Source organism: Dermacentor variabilis, chromosome 10, assembly GCF_050947875.1.
Source record: "Dermacentor variabilis isolate Ectoservices chromosome 10, ASM5094787v1, whole genome shotgun sequence".
Lineage (NCBI taxonomy): Eukaryota > Metazoa > Arthropoda > Arachnida > Ixodida > Ixodidae > Dermacentor > Dermacentor variabilis.
The window spans coordinates 119,018,570-119,039,101 of NC_134577.1; the positions used below are offsets into that span (position 1 = coordinate 119,018,570).

Below are 20,532 nucleotides of genomic sequence, written 5' to 3' on the forward strand. Positions count from 1 at the left end.
TCGTCGACGTAAGCACCAAGTAAGTTCTGGTTCGTTGGGAGCGTCAAAGGAGGATTTTGGCACGACTAAAATAATGCAGCACTAGCCCCAGGAACTGTATTGTCTAGTTTTCCGTCCGGGAGGGTCCATAATTGGTTGGTGACAAATAGCGGTGTGGCTGGGGCGATGGGGGCCGACGGCGCTGAGGTGACGGCGAGCAAGCAGGAAAACTGTCATTGACTGATACGCCTGAGGTAGGAGGCATATAGCGAGGCGAGTAATGGCACAGGTTGGCATATGGGCGAGGAGGTGGGGAAAAGGAGGTCGAATACGGTGGCATCCAGAAAGTGCAGCAGTGGTGAGCGACGTGGCCAATGCGGAGGCAATGGAAGCAAATGGGCTTGGTGTCCGGAGTTCACTCAGTAGGGTCGCGGTATCTTGGAGGGGAATACAGATTGCTGTGAGGCATAGCTGTTGGCACCGGTCGGGCGTCAGGTCGGGAGATGGAGTAAGCAGCAGGAAAACCGAGGTTGGAAAATTCTTGCCACACAACTTCCTGAATGAGAGAAATCGCTGGGGCTGATTGGTCAACGGTGGGGTCAAGTGGGTGTGGATGGAACAGTAAAAGACTTATAGCCTCGAGCTTGTCGCGAACAATACGTGTGACGTGCTCATTTAAGGGTGGCGAAACGGTAAGGTCGACGCAAGACGACGTCGCGGCCGTGTTAGGGAGCTGGGAGAAATATGGAATGACGTAGCGGCTTTTGGCGAGCTCAAAGTGGCGGCATTCCTTGACAATGACGTCGATCGTGGACACATTGTTAAAGACCAACAAGTTTAACACGCCGTCTGCAATCCCTTTGAGTACGTGGCCGACTTTGTAAACCTTGGCCATTTTCTCGTCAACTTTCCAGCAAAGAGCGAGGACATCTTGTATGTACCAGACATACGATTCAGTAGAAGACTGAACTCGGGTAGCAACCTCTTTTCTAGCAGCCAGCTGCCGGCCGGTGGGATTACCAAAGAGGTCACTGAGCTTCTCCTTGAAAGCATCCCAGCTAGAGATCTCATCCTCGTGTGTCTGGAACCAGACACGAGGTGTTCCGCCCAATTAGAATAGGACATTCGCTAGTATAATGGCAGGGTCCCAGCAGTTGTTTTGTCTAACACGCTCATACAGATTGAGCCAGTCCTCAACGTCGACATTATCTTGGCTGGAGAATATGCCAGGATCGTGGGATTGGTAACTGTAACGTACGTTCTTGTCGGGGTCGCAGGAGTAGAAGAAGACGAGGTGCTGTCGCCGGGAGCTATGGCTGAAAGCAGGATGGTGCGGTCGCTGCAGAGCTCCATGGCGAGGATGGGGAACAGCACCCTTCACCAAAATTTTATGTGAACGAAGGATTAAGGACTGGAGACTATTTACAAAGTATATTTACAAAGGATAATGCAGCACTGGCTAGTTCAGCCGACAGCTTGAGAGCCAGAGAGCATTCATAGTCTTCGTCGGGGCGCTCACATGCATCGTCCACAACACGCAATATGCACACATCAATATAAAACCACGTTTTAAGAGCTTGCTCACCATAGATTGACAGTAGCTGAATGAGTTAATGTGCTGGTCTCGCAACCCATAGTTCCAGCTTTTCAGGTTATCGTCTATTTATTCATTGGCTTCATCAGAAATTTTCGCTCATGGCCAATAGACGCCGACACTGGATTTTCTGTGACCCCGCGGGAAACAAAAATAAATAACCATGTTCATGAATCAGGCTGACGGGTACACCACTGGAACTCGACGAAGTACATTTCCAGTGATCGTAGGCATAGAAAGAGAGGGGGCTAGCTGGGGGCGAAGGGGGTATTTTAAAATTTTGACTTTATGGTGTATGCATTACGCATGATTCAGCGAAGTTCTCAGATAATAATTTCCGGGGTTTTACTTTCCAAAACTACGATATGATTAAGAGGCACGCCGCAGTGGCGGACTCCAGATAAACCTTGAACACCTGGGGTTCTGGCATTTTGCCCCCTTTAAAATGCGGCTGCGGCAGCTGGGGATCGAGCTCGTGTCCTTGAGCTTACCAGTGCTACTTTTCAAATATAATGGTGCTTGACAGAACCACAAGAATAGTATCAAACGATATCACAAACACAAAAGCCAACAAATTCTACTGTGCTCAATTCGATGTGCCTATTGGTGTAAATTCTAGGATTACAGGTATTCTGGGCTGTTCACCATGTTTGTGATATTTCTGCCCAAAACTGTTTGGTAGCAAAGTGAAATATAATCTGCAAATGTTCCAATTAGCTAGTTTCTTCAGGACTGAAAAAACTAAGCGCAGAGACATATCTCCTCATTCCAAAAGCCTTGCGGGCTTCCTCTCGTCACCCGACACTCGCCCTCCCAGTTTCGGCACTTGCCCAGGAGGCATAGAGCAGCTTCCATAGAGTTATGTGAGTTGAGACATTAAATAATAAGTTCTGCTGTTTACGCATGTGTTTTTATCTTACTTTATTACTGAAGGCGCGTCTACGCCTTCGTTACTACTGGCAGGGGATGTATTGATTCATCCGTCATTATGTCTGCTCCCGTCTCGTTTGCCAACACTGCAAAGATCCCCCTCGTCGTTCAACCGCCCCATTTCACCCTTTGCCTTGTGCAGCACGGGCTTTTGATTGAGTAGGCATCGAAATTTATGGACATCTGTCAACCACATCAGATGACAATCGCTGGGTAATCGTGGCCATCGACCATCTTACACGCTATGCAGAAACTTCCCCTTTGCCCAGCGCTTCTGCACGTGACGTCGTCTGGTTTCTCCTGCGCCCCATCATCCTTCACCACGGAGCTCCCAGGGAATTACTCAGTGACAGAGGCCGTGTCTTCCTCTCCGACATCATTGAGGCTCTCCTTAAAGAATGCCGCATCATTCATTGCACCACTACTGCATATCATCTGCAGACTAATGGCATGACCGAGCATTTTAATTGCACTCTTAGTGACATGATGGCCATGTACGTTGCATCCGGCCAAAGGAAATGGGACCATGTTCTAACATTTCTGGCCTACGTTTATAATACCGCCACGCAGACTACCACGGCATTTCCACTCTTCTTTCTCCTGTACGGACGCGAACCTTTTTCCATTATGGATACTATCCTTCCGTACCGCCCTGACACCACGGAAACCACTACTTTATCCGAAGCTGCTGCACATGCAGAAGAGTGTCGCAAGCTATCCCGTACATTTACGTCAGAAGACCAGCAACGCCAGAAGCACCATCGAGAAACTTCCCATGCTCCTGTATTCTACGCTCCTGGCTCTCTAGTGTGGCTATGAGTTCCAGCCCCTACCCCTGGACTGTCACCAAAACTTGCATCGAAGTACCAGGGCCCATACCATGTGATCAACCAAACGTCTCTAGTCAACTATATTGTGGAACCCCTCGAGCTACCTTTGGATCATCACCATCGAGGATGGGAAATTGTGCATGTCTAGTGTCTCAAGCCATACTACGATCCACCTGTGTTGTCCTACCTGTAGGTCGCAGGAACGGCTTCTTTTTCTGTGAGGGAGATAACTGTACTGTAATGTAAGGAGCAGTGTGGCTGTGGCTATGAGAGAGAGAACGACGACGAGAGAGAAAAACCTTATTTTGGTGCTCAATCAGCAGTAATACCTCTCGCTGCTCTATCTTTCTTGTCATGAACGCTTACTGCCCAAAGTGTTTTGCAATATATGTAATACTTGAGAAACAATGAGAGAGGATGTTAACCTGCCCGAAGCAAGTGATTTTAGTGAATTTTAGCAAAATATCTGCTTTTCTTTGCTCTTTTTTTATTTTGTCGTGTTGCGTTGGCTGTCTGTTGCTAGACGGAAGTGTTTTGAAGCCAGGTCCCTTTCTCCAGCCCTGCAAAGCTTGCATGTACCACATGGCTGTAGTTTATACAGTTTTGTCGTGTTCTCGGCATTTATTGTGTGAATGGCTTTTTTGTTGAATCCTCATTGTTAGGCAGGCCAAGAGTGGAAAAATATTTCCTTTCCTGCAGTAAAAAGAGCACAGATTGAATGGGCTCAAGCAGGCGAACGGTAGTCGTGTCATCATCATTATCATCATCAGCCTGGTTACGCCCACAGCAGGGCAAAGGCCTCTCCCATACTTCTCCAACAACCCTGGTCATGCACTAATTGTGGCCATGTCGTCCCTGCAAACTTCTTAATCTCATCTGCCCACCTAACTTTCTGCCGCCCCATGCTACACTTCCCTTCCCTTGGGATCCAGTCCGTAACCCTTAATGACCATCGGTTATCTTCCCTCCTCATTACATGTCCTGCCCATGCCCATTTCTTTTTCTTGATTTCAACTAAGATGTCATTAACTCGCGTTTGTTCCCTCACCCAATTTGCTCTTTTCTTATCCCTTAATGTTACACCTATCATTCTTCTTTCCATAGCTCGTTGCGTCGTCCTCAATTTGAGCAGAACCCTTTTTGTAAGCCTCCAGGTTTCTGCCCCGTAGGTGAGTACTGGTAAGACACAGCTATTATACACTTTTCTCTTGAGGGATAATGGCAACCTGCTCTTCATGATCTGAGAATGCCTGCCAAATGCACCCCCAGCCCATTCTTATTCTTCTGATTATTTCCGTCTCATGATTCTGATCCGCCGTCACTACCTGCCCTAAGTAGATGTATTCCCTTACGACTTCCAGTGCCTCGCTGCCTATTGTAAATTGCTGTTCTCTTCCGAGACTGTTAAACATTACTTTAGTTTTCTGCAGATTAATTTTTAGACCCACTCTTCTGCTTTGCCTCTCCAGGCCAGTGAGCATGCATTGCAATTGGTCCCCCGAGTTACTAAGCAAGGCAATATCATCAGCGAATCGCAAGTTACTAAGGTATTCTCCATTAACTTTTATCCCCAATTTTTCCCAATTCAGGTCTGTGAATACCTCCTGTAAACACGCTGTGAATAGCATTGGAGAGATCGTATCTCCCTGCCTGACGCCTTTCTTTATTGGGATTTTGTTGCTTTCTTTATGGAGGACTACGGTGGCTGTGGAGCCGCTATAGATGTCTTTCAGTATTTTTACATACGGCTCGTCTACACCCTGATTCCGTAATGCCTCCATGACTGCTGAGGTTTTGACAGAATCAAACGCTTTCTCGTAATCAATGAAAGCTATATATAAGGGTTGGTTATAGTCCGCACATTTCTCTATCACCTGATTGATAGTGTGAATATGATCTATTGTTGAGTAGCCTTTACGGAATCCTGCCTGGTCCTTTGCTTGACAGACGTCTAAGGTGTTCCTGATTCTATTTGCGATTACCTTAGTAAATATTTTGTAGGCAACGGACAGTAAGCTGATCGGTCTATAATTTTTCAAGTCTTTGGCGTCCCCTTTCTTATGGATTAGGATTATGTTAGCGTTCTTCCAAGATTCCGGTACACTCGAGGTCATGAGGCATTGCGTATACAGGGTGGCCAGTTTCTCTAGAACAATCTGCCCACCATCCTTCAACAAATCTGCTGTTACCTGATCCTCCCCAGCTGCCTTCCCCCTTTGCATATCTCCCAAGGCTTTCTTTACTTCTTCCGGCGTTACCTTTGGGATTTCGAATTCCTCTAGACTATTTTCTCTTCCACTATCGTCGTGGGTGCCACTGGTACTGTATAAATCTCTATAGAACTCCTCAGCCACTTGAACTATCTCACCCATATTAGTAATAATATTGCCGGCTTTGTCTCTTAACGCATACATCTGATTCTTGCCAATTCCTAGTTTCTTCTTCACTGTTTTTAGGCTTCCGCCGTTCCTGAGAGCATGTTCAATTCTATCCATATTATACTTATTATATATTATATTATATTATGTCTGCTGTCTTACGCTTGTTGATTAACTTCGAAAGTTCTGCCAGTTCTATTCTAGCTGTAGGGTTACGGGCTTTCATACATTGGCGTTTCTTGATCAGATCTTTCGTCTCCTGCGATAGTTTACTGGTATCCTGCCTAACGGAGGTACCACCGACTTTCATTGCACACTCCTTAATGATGCCCACAAGATTGTCGTTCATTGCTTCAACACTAAGGTCTTCTTCCTGAGTTAAAGCCGAATACCTGTTCTGTAGCTTGATCTGGAATTCCTCTATTTTTCCTCTTACCGCTAACTCATTGATCGGCTTCTTATGTACCCGTTTCTTCCGTTCCCTCCTCAGGCCTAGGCTAATTCGACTTCTTACCATCCTGTGGTCACTGCAGCGCACCTTGCCGAGCACGTCCACTTCTTGTATGATGCCAGGGCTAGCGCAGAGTATGAAGTCTATTTCATTTCTAGTCTCGCCGTTCGGGCTCCTCCATGTCCACTTTCGGCTATCCCGCTTGCGGAAGAAGGTATTCATTATCCTCATACAGTCGACTCCCGATAATTCGAAGCCGCTTAATTGGAATTTTCGGTTAATTAGAAGTGAAGTGCTGGTCCCGTCAGTTTTGCATGTAATCCTATAGAAGAAATCGCTCGATAATTCGAAGTCCTCATCCAGTAATATTGTTTAATTGGAAGTTAATTTTCAGCTGGGATCCTCGAGGTGACCGTCATTCTTTGGTAGAATGTGCAATTTTTCAAGTGTTGCAACAGTTCCGTGCTCCGCGTTGGTGTCATCGCCACCGCAGCCGCCTGCAACGCCATCCTTGGAGCAGCGCGATTATTCATTGCTACGGCTGCCGTGGCCTCCGCGATCAACTCCGGCGGGAGGCGAAGCGGCTCCCGCCGGAGGCCACGCGCGGCTGCCGCGCGTGGCCGGAGCTGATCGCGGAGGCCACGCAGGTGCCATAAGTGCACGCAGCGCTGCATATTGGCAGTGGCGAGATTGTGCGAGATTAGTCTTGCAGCGTGCGCAGCGTATGTTGACGCGTGTGTTGGTCGAGCGCCTTTGTGCGGGAAGCTCGTAGGCTAGGCTGTTCCACGAGTGATTCGGAATTGACTGTCCCTAGTCGCGCAGTTTATAGCCATGGCAAACCGTGGCTCTTATCGCACGCTCGACCTCGCAACGAAAGTCGAGGTTTTGAAGGAAGTTGAGAAGGGAGGTGCCGCCAAACAAGACATAGCGCGGAAGTACGAGATCAAGCCGAACACGCTCTCTAACTACATCAAGAACAAGCGCACAATAATGGATGCATTTGAGAACGACAAGTTCAAGACTTCTCGGAAGCGAATGCGCACCGGCGCTTACCCAGAGTTGGAGAAGGCTCTGCTGGTTTGGATTAGGGAGGCCAGGAGCAATAAACTTCCTCTCAGCGGAGACATCGTTGCGATGAAAGCCCGAACGCTTGCAGCAATGTTGGGGATCGATGACTTCGTTTCATCAGATGGATGGCTGATGCGCTTTAAAGATCGCCATGACCTGGTTTTCAAGAGCGTGTGTGGTGAAAAGGCGTCCGTTAACCAGGAAACATGCGCCACGTGGAAGGACGGAAAGCTGCGTGAATATCTCGTCGAATACAGACCGGAAGACATCTTCAATGCAGATGAGACTGCACTCTTCTATTGGCTTCTACCAGAGAAGACCCTGACATTCAAGGACGACGACTGTGCTGGGGGCAACGCAGCAAGGAGAGAGTGTCGGTGCCGATCGCGGCAAACATGACTGGCACGGAACGATGTCGGTTACTTGTGATCGGGAAAGCCGCAAAGCCGAGATGTTTTAAAGGCGTGAAGACGCTGCCTGTGGACTATGAGGCGAACAAAAAAGCGTGGATGACGGCCGAAATCTTCAAGAGCTGGATAAGCAAACTGGACCGCAAGTTTGCTGCTTCGAACCGCAAGGTGTCGTTCCTTGTCGATCACTGCAGTGCTCACGTGAATGTGCCAGCCTTGAGTGCAATACACCTCGCATTTTTGCCTTCAAACACAACGGCTGTTTTGCAGCCAATGGACCAAGGCATCATCAAGAATGTTAAAGTCCTGTACAGGCGGCACCTCCTCGAGCGCATGATTTTGTGTATGGATAGCTCCACAAAGTACGGGGTGAGCCTGCTTAGTGCCATCCACATGTTGGCGTGAGCATGGGATCGTCTGAAGCAAGAAACAATCGCAAACTGCTTCAGGGCTTGCGGTTTTGTGGCAGCTTCTTCGGAGGATGCCTCTGAAATTTCAGCGGAGGAAGCGTCAACAAGCGAGCTTGGCGGCACTGATTTTGGTGATGCTCTCCCGGGATGTCAATTTTGAAGATTACGTCGCCGTAGACAAGGCGGTCGAAACGTGCGGTGCGCTGACGGATAGCAAAATTGTAGAGATTATTCGGCCCCAGGAAGCGACCCAGGAAAGCGACGATGACGTTGAAGGTGAGCCGCAACCTAAGGCTGCCGATGTAGCTGTGGGCCTTGCTCTTGCGGAGCGCTTCTTTGCCGCTGAAGGTAACGCGGAAGAAACGTTCCGCCACATCTACAGCCTGCAGTACTTGCTTTCAGCAGCGCGATTCGGCAAGAAGAAGCAAAGCACGATGCCCGACTATTTTTCTTAGAGAAAATACTCGATTTCGCCACAAATAAAGTGGTTTCTTGTGTTTTGTGCTTAATTGGAAGTTCGTTTAATTCGAAGTTTTTTGCGGTCCCCGTGAATTTCGTATTAACAGGAGTCGACTGTATTATTCTGTTCCGCAAACTCTACTAATAACTCTCCCCTGCTATTCCTAGTGCCTATGCCATATTCCCCCACTGCCTTGTCTCCAGCCTGCTTCTTGCCTACCTTGGCATTAAAGTCGCCCATTAGTATAGTGTATTTAGTTTTCACTCTACTCATTGCCGATTCCACGTCTTCATAGAAGCTTTCGACTTCCTGGTCATCATGACTGGATGTAGGGGCGTAGACCTGTACAATCTTCATTTTGTACCTTTTATTAAGTTTAACAACAAGACCTGCCACCCTCTCGTTAATGCTATAGAATTCCTGTATGTTACCAGCTATATTCTTATTAATCAGGAATCCGACTCCTAGTTCTCTCCGCTAAGCCACGGTAGCACAGGACGTGCCCAATTTTTAGGACTGTATATGCTTCTTTTGTCCTCCTAACTTCACTGAGCCCTATTATATCCAATTTACTACCCTTTAATTCCTCCAATAGCACTGCTAGACTCGCCTCACTAGATAACATTCTAGCGTTAAACGTTGCAAGGTTAATATTCCAATGGCGGCCTGTCCGAAGCCAGTGATTCTTAGCACCCTCTGCTGCGTCGCAGGTCTGACCGCCGCCGTGGTTAGTTGCTTCGCAGCTACTGGGGACTGAGGGCCGGGGTTTGATTGTTGTGTACATATAGGAGGTTGCGGCCAAGTACTGCACCAGGGTGGCCAATCCTGCTCTGGTGAGGGAGTGCATTACCGGTTCTGGTCATCGGGATCAGGCCACACTCCAGGCCAGTTTGTGCAATTTTATCAACATGCGGATTTTTTTTTTAATCCGGTGGAAAATTGCCGGCACCGGGATTCGAACCACGGACCTCTTGCACGCGAGGCGGGTGTTCTACCTCTACGCCACCGCTGCCGATAGTCGTGTAGCATTTATTTATTCTTTTAGGAATACTGCTGATCTCACAAGAAATTGTAGCAGGCAGGGAATACATATATATACAAAAGAAGCACAATCAAGTAATTTATACAATGGAAAACCCTGAACTCCTAGCAGAATTAATACACGAAATTATTAGTAGCAGTACACTAGCTATGAGTAAAAAATAGAGATCACGAAAAACACAATTACAGGTTGCGTGCGATGATGCGATCAGATTATTCAACAAAAATCCTGATACAAGCTTAAAAAAAATTGTTCACAGAAACTGTTCAGCATGTACCTTAATTTCCACTATAGCTAATTATGCTTCGCCTGTGTGGCAACTTTTAGTGTGAGCACAAAGCGCAGAGACATTCAAAATCAGGCATGGGAAGGCCTTTGCAGACAGCACCAAAGGGCCAGGAATGTAAGGCTCCTCGGCTTTAGGGAGGCGCCAACGAGTCGCTGAGACACGACCGTTCGAAGTCATGTGAGCCGCATGTGTGCATGCGTGTGTGTACCAGCGGCACCTACTCTTCCTTTGGACGCTGATCCTTTCTCCTCGTCTGCCAATGCGACAAGTTGGCGCCAGGTGCTTTCAGGTGCGCGCTATTGTGCTAGAGCTTCCAACAAAAGTTTGCTTCGCCGACATGAGGCTGAAGCCGGGCGCCGAGCGAATTGGCCGGGCCCGACGGTGAGTCATGTTCAGGTTACATCCGGTGGCACCGCTGGAGCGGCGCCGATGAACCACTTCACCGGAATCGCCTGATGTAGGTGCCTCTCGTCCATTTGTTGGAATTCGCACAGCAACCCGCAGTGGGTCCTGATTGGAGGAGTTCGAACCGATGGCAACTGCAACGACTCCTGGGGTTATAAAGGCCAGAACCACAGGATGCCGAAGAGAGACGACGACGACAGCAAGCAGAGGCGTGCTCCTGTTTCTCACCGCACGCTTTTGTGCGAGTCAATTATACCCCGGCCTCTGAGCCGTTCATGTAATGCCCTTGTACATACTGCATATAAATGTTTCGTTTAATCACCGTCGCCTTGGATCCTCCTTCGCAACACTGGCGGCAGCGTTGAGACGTCACTGTCACAACAGTTGGTTGGCAGCTGCGTGATTGACCGACGCCAGCTGCCTCGGCGTGGTGAGAGCCTGATGTTTTCCCCTCAGTTCACCAGACTTCTCTAGCACAGGTTATCGTAGCTTAGAGTAGGGCTGTGTGAAGCACTGTGGAGAGCTTTGAGTGTTTCAGACCTAGTGAGAGTTATGAAGCCAAAGCTAGTGCCAAGGGAGTAAACAAGATAGTGTAAAGAATTGCTTGTGCGTGTCACGCTAGTAGTTCAATAGTAATGAACAGCAAGAGAATTCTAACAAGAGCAAATGGCAAGAGGCCATTGTGAACAATTGAGAACTTTCGGGTAAAGGAACTCATCGAAATTTGTGAGGAGCTAGGCCTTACTGTAGGCCGTGTGAAATGAAAGCAAGTCATTCTTGAATCGGCTGCTGCTCTACATATCAATGGCACTGAAATGTGACCTGCGGCATAGAACATTTGGTGTATGCTCGCCTCAGCTATCTGCATTTTGGATGTGCAACCTGGCATCTGTGAACATTAAAGGCTTTTGACAGGGCATTCAACCTCGTTTTGAATGCCTCTTAATATCATTTCCCGGTAATGGGAAATGTCTTAAGTTTAGAGCTTTGATGTTTGCAACTAGTGCATGTTAACTTTACCCCAGCTGCGTCATGCATTGTGGCCAATTCTGAAACCTTCATGTTTCTTTTTGTTTTTTGTTTTTCTTGCTAGTAGTGGTAGCAAGTGCTCGTTCTCTTTTTCTTCTTTTGCGGGAAATGGGTCAATATATGTTCATGTTTCATGCTTCACTGTAGTTGTCTCTGCTTCGAAAATGATTTCGATGTAGCATGTGGTTGACAATTATTTAATGCAGAGCTTTGTATTTTCTTTCGAACAGTTAATATTGTGTCAATGTACTCTTTTAACTAATTAAAAGGTGCTGCATTGGCTAACAGTCAATACAACATGCAGTTTAATTCTGTATTTGGGTGCGACGGTTATACTAGTAAAAATGGTGGTGAAATAAAAAATAACAAAATGTAAAAGGAATATGCTCTTGACTGACCAGGAAGGCAAACTTACAGCTATGGCACCTTTTGATATCTCACTCTCGTGCTCCTGTGAAATCATCGAAGCGCTCTGCTTATTTAATGATTGAACATGTGAAATCCATTCTGTGCAGACAGTGGTAAGACGCAAGCATAATAACAATCAACGCTTAATTATTTTTGGAGTCCTATATGTGCTATTTTTCTCAAGCTCATCAAGCTGGTTTGCAAGCTTTACCATTGCCGGCTTCTCACGTGGCTGCGCCTGTACGTGCCACGCATTCGCAGACGTGACGGCACTCCCTCAACCTACTATAAGAATACACGGCGTGCAAAGGAAGCAAGTGTGTGCACAAAGAACCTTGGTTCACTGGCCAACAAATGAAGCCATTAGTGACTGAGGCGTTATAATGAAAGCAACATACTGGCGTTGAGCTCCACTTCATAGGCAAGCTTGTTCATGCTTGTATGCGGCAAACACTTGGCACGTAAGGAGACAACGTCGTCCTAGACAGCCGTGAAGTCAGACACATGTGCACTACTGTACAGTGAGATTTCCTTGCGCACACTGACACCACAGAAGAAACTACCTGGGACGCGCACAAGCGGCAAATCGTATGCACACACTTCAGTCATGCCTGCAGTGGAAGCAGGTGTCTCTGGCTTGAGGCCCGCCTGCGGTTCCAACACCTGCCGCTACACGGCTTTCAGTGGTGCCCCTATAGGCGTTGCGCATCGCGTATAAGCTTTTTGCTTCGGTATTGTCTCCTGAATCTGTAAAGCAGTAATATCCAAACAAGGCCACACAAAAGGAATCCAACGGCTACTTGTGAGGACACAATTTTCATAAAATGGGTGAGTGCATCGTAGACAACGGGACAGAAAAACCTAGGAAAAAAATAAAAAGTCTCCATTCTCTTTAAGAAAAAAAAAAAAAAGTAACAGCACAGTAAGAACTCACATGGTCACGCCGGATGCTTGGACCAAGCACAAACAAATGTTCCTTTAACTTAGAGAACAGGTCGTACTCGCTCGGTGCCAAGTCCGCAGTGTATGGTGGGTGAGTGATGACGTTCCAACTAAAGTTTTGCAGGATATCGACAGCCTGATGAGCGATAGATGGGCGGGCATTGTCATAATGCTTACGCCCTTGCTCAACATTTATTTTCTTCGGTTCTGAATTGCCATTTTGAGTATTTTCAGTGTTTCACTGTACCAGTAAGCGTTTATTGTTGTCCCAGCAGGCACAAAGTCGGCCAACAGTACCCCCTTCCAGTCCCAAAACACAGTTGCCATGACTTTACCGGCAGACTCCGTTTGAATTTTCGTGGCTATGGCGAAGATAGATGTTGCCACTTGCACAACTGTTGTTTTGTCTCTGGTATAAATGGAATGCCCAGGTTTCATCACTCCTGAAAATGAGTCCAAGAAGTTCTTTGTTTCATCTCCATAGCAGTGAAGAAATTTGTGGGAAGAATCAACTCATTGCTGTTTGCAGCCTTCTGTCAGCATAAGCGGTACCCACGTTGCACATACCTTCTGATATTGCAACTTTTCTGCTAAAATCTTGTGAATGATGCTTCGGGAAACCTCAAGAAGCAAAATGCAGAAAGCATTCAGAGTGATGTGATCCTCTGATCTTCACGCATGATTTCCTAAACCTTCGCGACTGCTTTGTTGGAAATTGTAGGCCTACTGCTCCTTTCTTTGTCATGAATTTCAGTATGACCAGCTGTAACCTCTCTATACCACTTGCAAATGTTCTTGACATCTGTGCACGACTGTCCATACACTTCCGTCAACTGGCAATGAATTTCAACTGTTTTAGTGCCTTTTGCGTTCAAAAATAGAATAACTGCATGAACTTCACACTTGGTGGTGGCGTTCAACAGAAGATCCATTTTGAATGGCTATTAATCTAAGACCGAGCATCCAAGCGAAAGCGCGCGCATGATTATTTGGGTGTAGAGGAAGCACTCCTCACAACAGTGTGGCCAACAACCGTATTAACAGTTTCTCTACATCCCCAAAATACAGGAGACCAATTTTTTGGGGACTGCCCTCATTAATGCACACTGGGACACAGATGAGGGACAAGAAATGGATGACACGAGTGCTCCATTCCTTGTCCCTCGTCTGCGTTGGGCTGCAAGTATGCGTGATAATGCTGACCTACCAACTCACCCAACTTGCTCTGTTGATTCAGAAATACATAACTGATCTCTGAGGCTACTTGTACGCTCAGACACGCACGCACACATCGAGCCGGTTGCTTCATCCACCTCCACGCAACTAGTCGGCCATGCCAACTTAAATCCCTTCAGTACGTCACATAGAAGCATTTCCCATTTAGAAGGTGTATGTCATACTAAATAGACAGCACGAGTGCAAAAACAACCATCAGAAACTGCTGCCAAGCATATACTCAGCATACAACGAAGAGCACTCACCTAAGCCAGCATGCCAACTATCTATAAATGGCGCCACTGCCTAATCAATATGGTAACGCCTATGAAAATAAAGTCTACACCCCAAAGAAAACAAACACACACCCTCTAAAGCAAAAAAGTGTGAATATACACACAGTACACAATGTGCCCCACTCACTGTATGGCACAATCAGAAGAGTCAGCAATAGCTTTATGGTGTGCTAGTAGTCCTGCTGATTGGCTACCCATCGTACCTGTGTTGCGGTGCTATAATTGCATACTGACGGCAATGGTAGAAGGCCATACAGAATGCTGAAATAACCCAAACTGTACACAAGGGGCTCACCTTGGCAACTGGCTCCTCAAGGACAGCTTCCACCACCGACTCGGCATCCCCCTTGGACTGCACAAAAATGTGGACATCTTGACACAAACATATGATGCACATACTGACGACCGCTGTGCACACTACACATCTTATGGCCTGCACTGCACTTTGTGATGACTCCACTTGCATGCCATCATCACCGTTTCTGTACTGAGCAGGGTAGGACAACCGCACCAATGGTGCCAAAATGCCGCCAATGCCGCCAAAACCACAAAATTGTGCCAGCACTGCTCTAAAATATGGTAAGCAACAACCGAGAGTTCTAGGACAGCTCTAATGGCAGCCATGCAACTAAACTAGATGTGTATTTCATAAGACTAATTTCGTTTTCCATTCTTCTTGTCATCTGCTGAATTAGCCAACCATGACAGCATGTCATTTAAAACAGGTAAAACAAGCCTCTGCCAACGCGTCAGTGCAGAAAAGCCGATGAAGCAGCAAGGATGCACGATAAATCACCAGAGCCGTATTGTGGATTGCATAGAAGCAGTGGTGTATTCAATACCTTTGAAATGTGGAAAAAAGTATATAGGGCAAACTTCAAGATGCACAAACAAAAGACTAAAGGAACATAAACTTAGCATCGAGAAGGCTAACACGAATCTAGGTATCCATGTCAGGGATTGCCCCTCAAAAGCTAGTGCCGCAGAATTCAGAGGCAGTGAAGTACTGAAAAAACACAATGACCAGCTGGTTTGGGAGATAATTGAGGCAGCTCAGGTTGCCAGACTTTGTGACCAATGCGTTAGCATGCCGTCCTTGTTACTAACAAAAAAAAGAACTTGAGCTTTTGCTTGAGCTTTTGCACGTACAACCACTATCTTGAGCGCAAAAAAAGTGCATGATTCACATGATGTGCAATCACGTGACTACGACACGTGGGGGCAATGGTATGAGAAGCCGTGTTTCTTTCAAATAAGCATTGTTGAATGTCGGCACTAGTGGTGTCGTCTTCTTGTCTTGTGTCCCGTCTATGTTTTGCGCTGTTAACATCATGAGGGAAAACCAACAAGCCTAAGCTGCTATTCTAGCGAAATACATTCCCATTCTTTGATGTACAAGTAACACGAACAGACGGCTTTCTAAAATTTTCAGCCTACCGAAAACCAACCCACACAAACTGCTAGCTTCACTTCGAATCCGACTGTTGTGAATCAGCATGTGCCGCTGACACGTGTTTGTTTTGTTAGATTCTCCGGCCACGCAACTTGTGAATCGGCAGTGGCTGCGATGGCGTCACAAGATAAAAGCTATAAAAGCTACACTAACCTTTAATAAAGCGTTCGTTCTTTGCCAACCACTTCTCGAGTTACTTCAGTGGCGACGAGGCTGCCTACCACCGGGCCGTGCCTGCTACATGGCGGCCCACGCCAGACCACCGGGTTTCGACGAAACGGAAGACAGTTGGGACGCCTACCTGGTGTGTCTGCAGTCCTACTTTGAAGCTTACGAAATCATTGACTTGAAGAAACGACGAGCCCTGCTAACGGCAGCCTTAAGCATGGCAACAATCGGCATAATAATGGTACAGTGTGCGCCGTCGAAGATTCAAGACCTCACCTACGAGAAGCTGCTTGAACTGCTGGCTTTGCGCCACAGAGCAACGAAATAGCGGAGTCTTACAAGTTTTTCACCAGATGCCAGCTTCCCGACGAGGCAACAAAGGACTTCATTGTGGAAATTTGGAAGAAGGCCTGCAGTTGCAACTTTGGCGAGGCACGGGACAGAATGCTACGAGATAGACTTGTTTGTGGTCTACGTGATGCCGGCGTTCGTCGGAAGCTTTTGGCAAGACCTTCGCTGACGCTGAAAGAAGCCGAAGATATAGCGTTAGCAGCCGAGATGGCAGCTCTCAACGTTGGATCACATGGAGAGGACAAGAGAACCGGTGTATTCAGCATGGTATGGAGTCAGTCTTGCTCCGGAGAATCCAGACAAGCACCCTCCTTACTCCTCCCTTGTTGAACCGTTTCCACAAGGGCAGCACACCACCACCCGTAAGTGGGTTCTGTTCCATGTGCACATGTCGTGCTGATCTAAACCACCTTTGTTGGGAGTGTCCCCTCTACATCCCACCAAGGCTTCATGCCCTGGCCACCATACAGCGGGGACCCTGGCCTTCTCTCCGGACTTGGGCTTGCCCGGACATCACGTCTCCGGACCATGCCATCGAGCTCTGGCGAGCACTGCTGCTGTTCCTTCAGGACCCTGCAGCACCAGCCGTCGGCGATCGGCTCCGCGACAGCCACAAGCGTCATGCGGTCCTTACTTAGCTGCCTCCAGGACGTTCATTAATAAAACGGAGGCAGCCTTACCCTTCCCCTTTTGAAATAACACCCCTCCTCTTTCCACCGCAGCGTCTTCGGCGCATTTTAATGTGGAATAAATGTGGTTTCATTCATTCATTCATGGAGAGGACACAGGATTATGGTGATGTCCATGCCGTGAGAAGCAAGGTCCAAGGTCAACTGTATTACCACAAGACTCATCCGAGCACTTCTCAACTAAGCGAAGATGTCGTTTGCCCGTGCTGTGGTAGCACTAAGCACAAGGCATCAAAGTGCAAGTTTCGCCGGGCAGAGTGTTTTCGCTGCCGACGTAAAGGGCACCTAGCTAAAATGTGTGTATGGAAACAAGGGGTGGCCCTTTGTGAGGAGCATTCTTCAGAGAGCGATGGCAATGGACTTTGTCTACTGAGTTTGTACACTATGTCGGTAAGCTGGGTCAAGCCCGTGGCTCGCACCCACTGCTGGAGCGGAATTCCACTGACAATGCAAGTGGACACCATATCGCCTGTCTCCATCATTACGTGGAAAACATACTGCAAGCATCGGCATGCCTGGCCTGTACTCCGCGAGACGTCCTTGCAGTAGTCCTGCTTTCTTGGCAAGCTTCCCGTGAGGGGTCAGCTGAAGCTTCCGGTCTTGTACGCGGCCAAGACCCTATATGCAACTCTAACCGTACTGCAATGCGATGGCCCGAACTTGTGCGGGCACGATGTCATCAGCGCATTTGAGCGTAGTGGAAGGCCCGTCCTCAGCATTCTCGGCGAGAAAACCTCCGGTGAGCAAAATGTCCCTGACAGTCCTTTGGTTAGCGCACTCTTAGAGGAGTTCGGCGATTTGTTTACGCCAGGTCTAGGGCTAATTGATGGCCCCGCAGTCCATTTGCGGTTGCGGGAAAATGCGATGCCGCGGTTCTGCAAAGCACGTTCTGTGTCATATGCAATGCGGGAGCAAGTGTCAAATGAAATAGACAGACTTGTTAAGCATGGCATTCTCTCGCCTGTCGACAGTGCAGAGTGGGCCACACCTCTGGTTCCCATTATCAAAAAAGAATGGTTCCATTCAGTTGTGTGGCGATTTTAAGGTGACTGCAAATGCTGCATGTGTCACGGAGCAGTACCCATTGCCAAAAATAAGGGATATCTTTGCAAACCTAAATGGTGGTGAAGTATTCAGCACCATCGACTTGAAGGATGCTTACAGTCAGTTACCGCTTGACGAGGAAACAAAGAAGATCTTGGTCGTAAACACTCTGAAAGGCCTGTTTTGCTTTAATAGGCTTCCTTTTGGTGTAGCCTCTGCTCCTAAGATTTTTCAGACACGTATGGACGGCATCCTGCAAGGCATTCCAGGCATTGAAGTATATTTGGACAATGTGGCAGTCGCGGAGAAACTCGGCAACCGTGAGACGCTGCGTGTTTTCAGATGTTTCCGGCAACACGGTGTCAAGCTGAATCCGCAGAAATGCAAGTTCCGACAAGCAAAAGTTGAATTTCTGGGACATCGTATAACTACGAACGGATTGTTACCTAAGACGGACAACACTGCTGCAATAATGAAAATGCTGAAGCCAACCGGTGTTACGGAACTACAGGCATTTTTGGGCTTCGTCACCAACTACCTCCCGTTTCTGGGAAACTTGGCTACTGTTCTAGAGCCGCTGCATGGGCTGCTAAGAAAGAACATACGCTGGCAGTGGGGAGCGAGACAAGATAACGCGTTCCGAGCAACAAAGCGGCTGCTAGAGGAAGCTAAGTTCTTGGCACACTACGATCCAAGTAAGCTGCTTATCTTGGAAACCGATGCGTCGTTGTGTGGCGCCGGCGCAGTGCTATATCACAGAGCAAATGGGCAAGATCGACCAATTGGGTTCCGGTCGCGAACACTTTCAGCTGCTGAGTGTAATTACGAACAAATTGAAAGAGAGGCATTCACTGTTGTCTTCGGAGTTACAAAGTTCCGGGAATATCTGCTTCGGAATCATTTCACGCTTGTTACAGATCACAAACCTCTTCTGAGCCTTTTCAGCCATGACAAACCCATTCCCGCCATGGACGCTGCCCGGATTCAGTGTTGGTCCCTCTTGCTAAGCGCCTACAACTACAAAATTCAGTTTAAGCCAGGAAAGACATTGATTCCTGCAGACACCCTCAGCCGTTTACCGGTGTGGGAGGAGCATATCAACACTAAGGCTGCAGAAGATGACACTCGTGAGTATGTTCTTCTGACCGAGCACCTCAATACCTGTCCTCTGTCGGCGAGTGACTTGGCTAAGATGACTGTTGACGAGAGCGACCTTGCGCAAGTCCGTGAGTACATTCAGAATGGCTGGCCACGGTACTTGCAACCTGCTCAGGAGCCATCACGCACGTACATGCGCAGGAAATACGAACTGACGTACAGCCATGGAATTGTGTACTGGGGCCATCGAGCAGTTATTCCAACAAGTGCGCGGCAGTCAATGCTGCGTATGCTGCATGATGCACATCAAGGGATAACGGCTATGAAGAACCTGGCACGTTCTGTTTTCTGGTACCCAGGGCTCTATCGGGACATTAAGAAGCTGGTCAACGCATGTCCAACATGCATAGAATGGGGCAGCATGCCTGCTGCCCGACAACCCGTGCCTTGGCCGGACACAGAGGAGCCATGGTCTAGGGTCCATGTCGATTTTGTGGGTCCTGTGGAAGGTAACATGTTGTTGATCGTGGTTGATTCCCATACGAAATGGATCGAGGTTACCGCCATGAAGACCGCCAGTTCGGCAAAGACAATTGAAGCACTGCAGACTATGTCCAGCTGGTTCGGTTTGCCGAGGACCCTTGTGACAGACAACGGGCCAAAGTTTGCTAGTGAAGAGTTCAGGGCATTTATGAAGCGCAATGGCATCGCTCATTTGCGGACAGCTCCCTACAAACCGCAGTCTAATGGCCTGGCGGAAAGAGCAGTACGGACTGTCAAACAAGGGTTAAACAAAAACACACGCGGCAGTTTGCAAGCTCGGCTGGACCACATTCTTTCGCATTATCGGCGCACTCCCTTGCCAAATAGGCAAACCCCAGCTTCTATGCTTCTCGGATATTAGCCACGTTCTTTATTGCACAACGTCGTGTCACGACCATTCCCTTCTGCAGGTGCGTGCAACAGTGGCCAACTGCTATGCAAAGACGTCTGGTTCAAGAACTCCAGAGTGGGTGACAATTGGAAACCAGGCTCGGTAAAGTCCACCGAAGGCTCGTGAATGGCAACGGTAAAGACTGCAGATGGGGAGCAACATCGCCGCCACCTCTACCAGCTAAAGACCAGGAGAACCAGCATGGGAGGAGAAGCGGTGGAACCTGAGGCCCCCATGCAAGTACCAACAGCTAAAGGCAGCCAGAACGCAGCGGCAGAATCGCAGTCTCAAGGAAACGACAGCAGTCACAGTCAGGCTCAAGTAGGCACCGACATTCGAACGCCGTCAGATGGGCAGGCCGAAGCCGAGGGTGCTACCAGCGAGACGCAAGTGACTGACCACGCTGAAGTGACACTGCGTAGGTCAAAACGGAAGCCCCGGCCAGTGGACCACTTCGCTCCTTAAGGGGGAAGAATTGTTGTGAATCAGCACGGGCCGCTGACACGTGTTTGTTTTGTTAGATTCACCGGCCATGCCTCTTGTGAATGGGCAGTGGCTGCGGCGGCGTCGCAAGATAAAGGCTATAAAAGCTACGCTAACCTTTAATAAAGCGTTCGTTCTTTGCCAACCGCTTCTCGAGTTACCTCACCAACCATTTG

The 20,532-nt window shown here is 48.1% G+C and overlaps 1 protein-coding gene across 2 annotated transcripts in view; it reads right to left on the reverse strand.

Moving 5' to 3' along the window:
• LOC142560922 (uncharacterized) overlaps positions 1 to 20,532 on the reverse strand; it is a 384,720-nt gene that overhangs the window by 132,182 nt on the left and 232,006 nt on the right. For both annotated transcript variants that reach the window (XM_075673344.1, XM_075673343.1), the window contains exon 20: positions 14,432 to 14,488. In XM_075673344.1, coding sequence (XP_075529459.1) covers positions 14,432 to 14,488 — 57 coding nt within the window. The remainder of the gene's footprint in view (positions 1 to 14,431; positions 14,489 to 20,532) is intronic.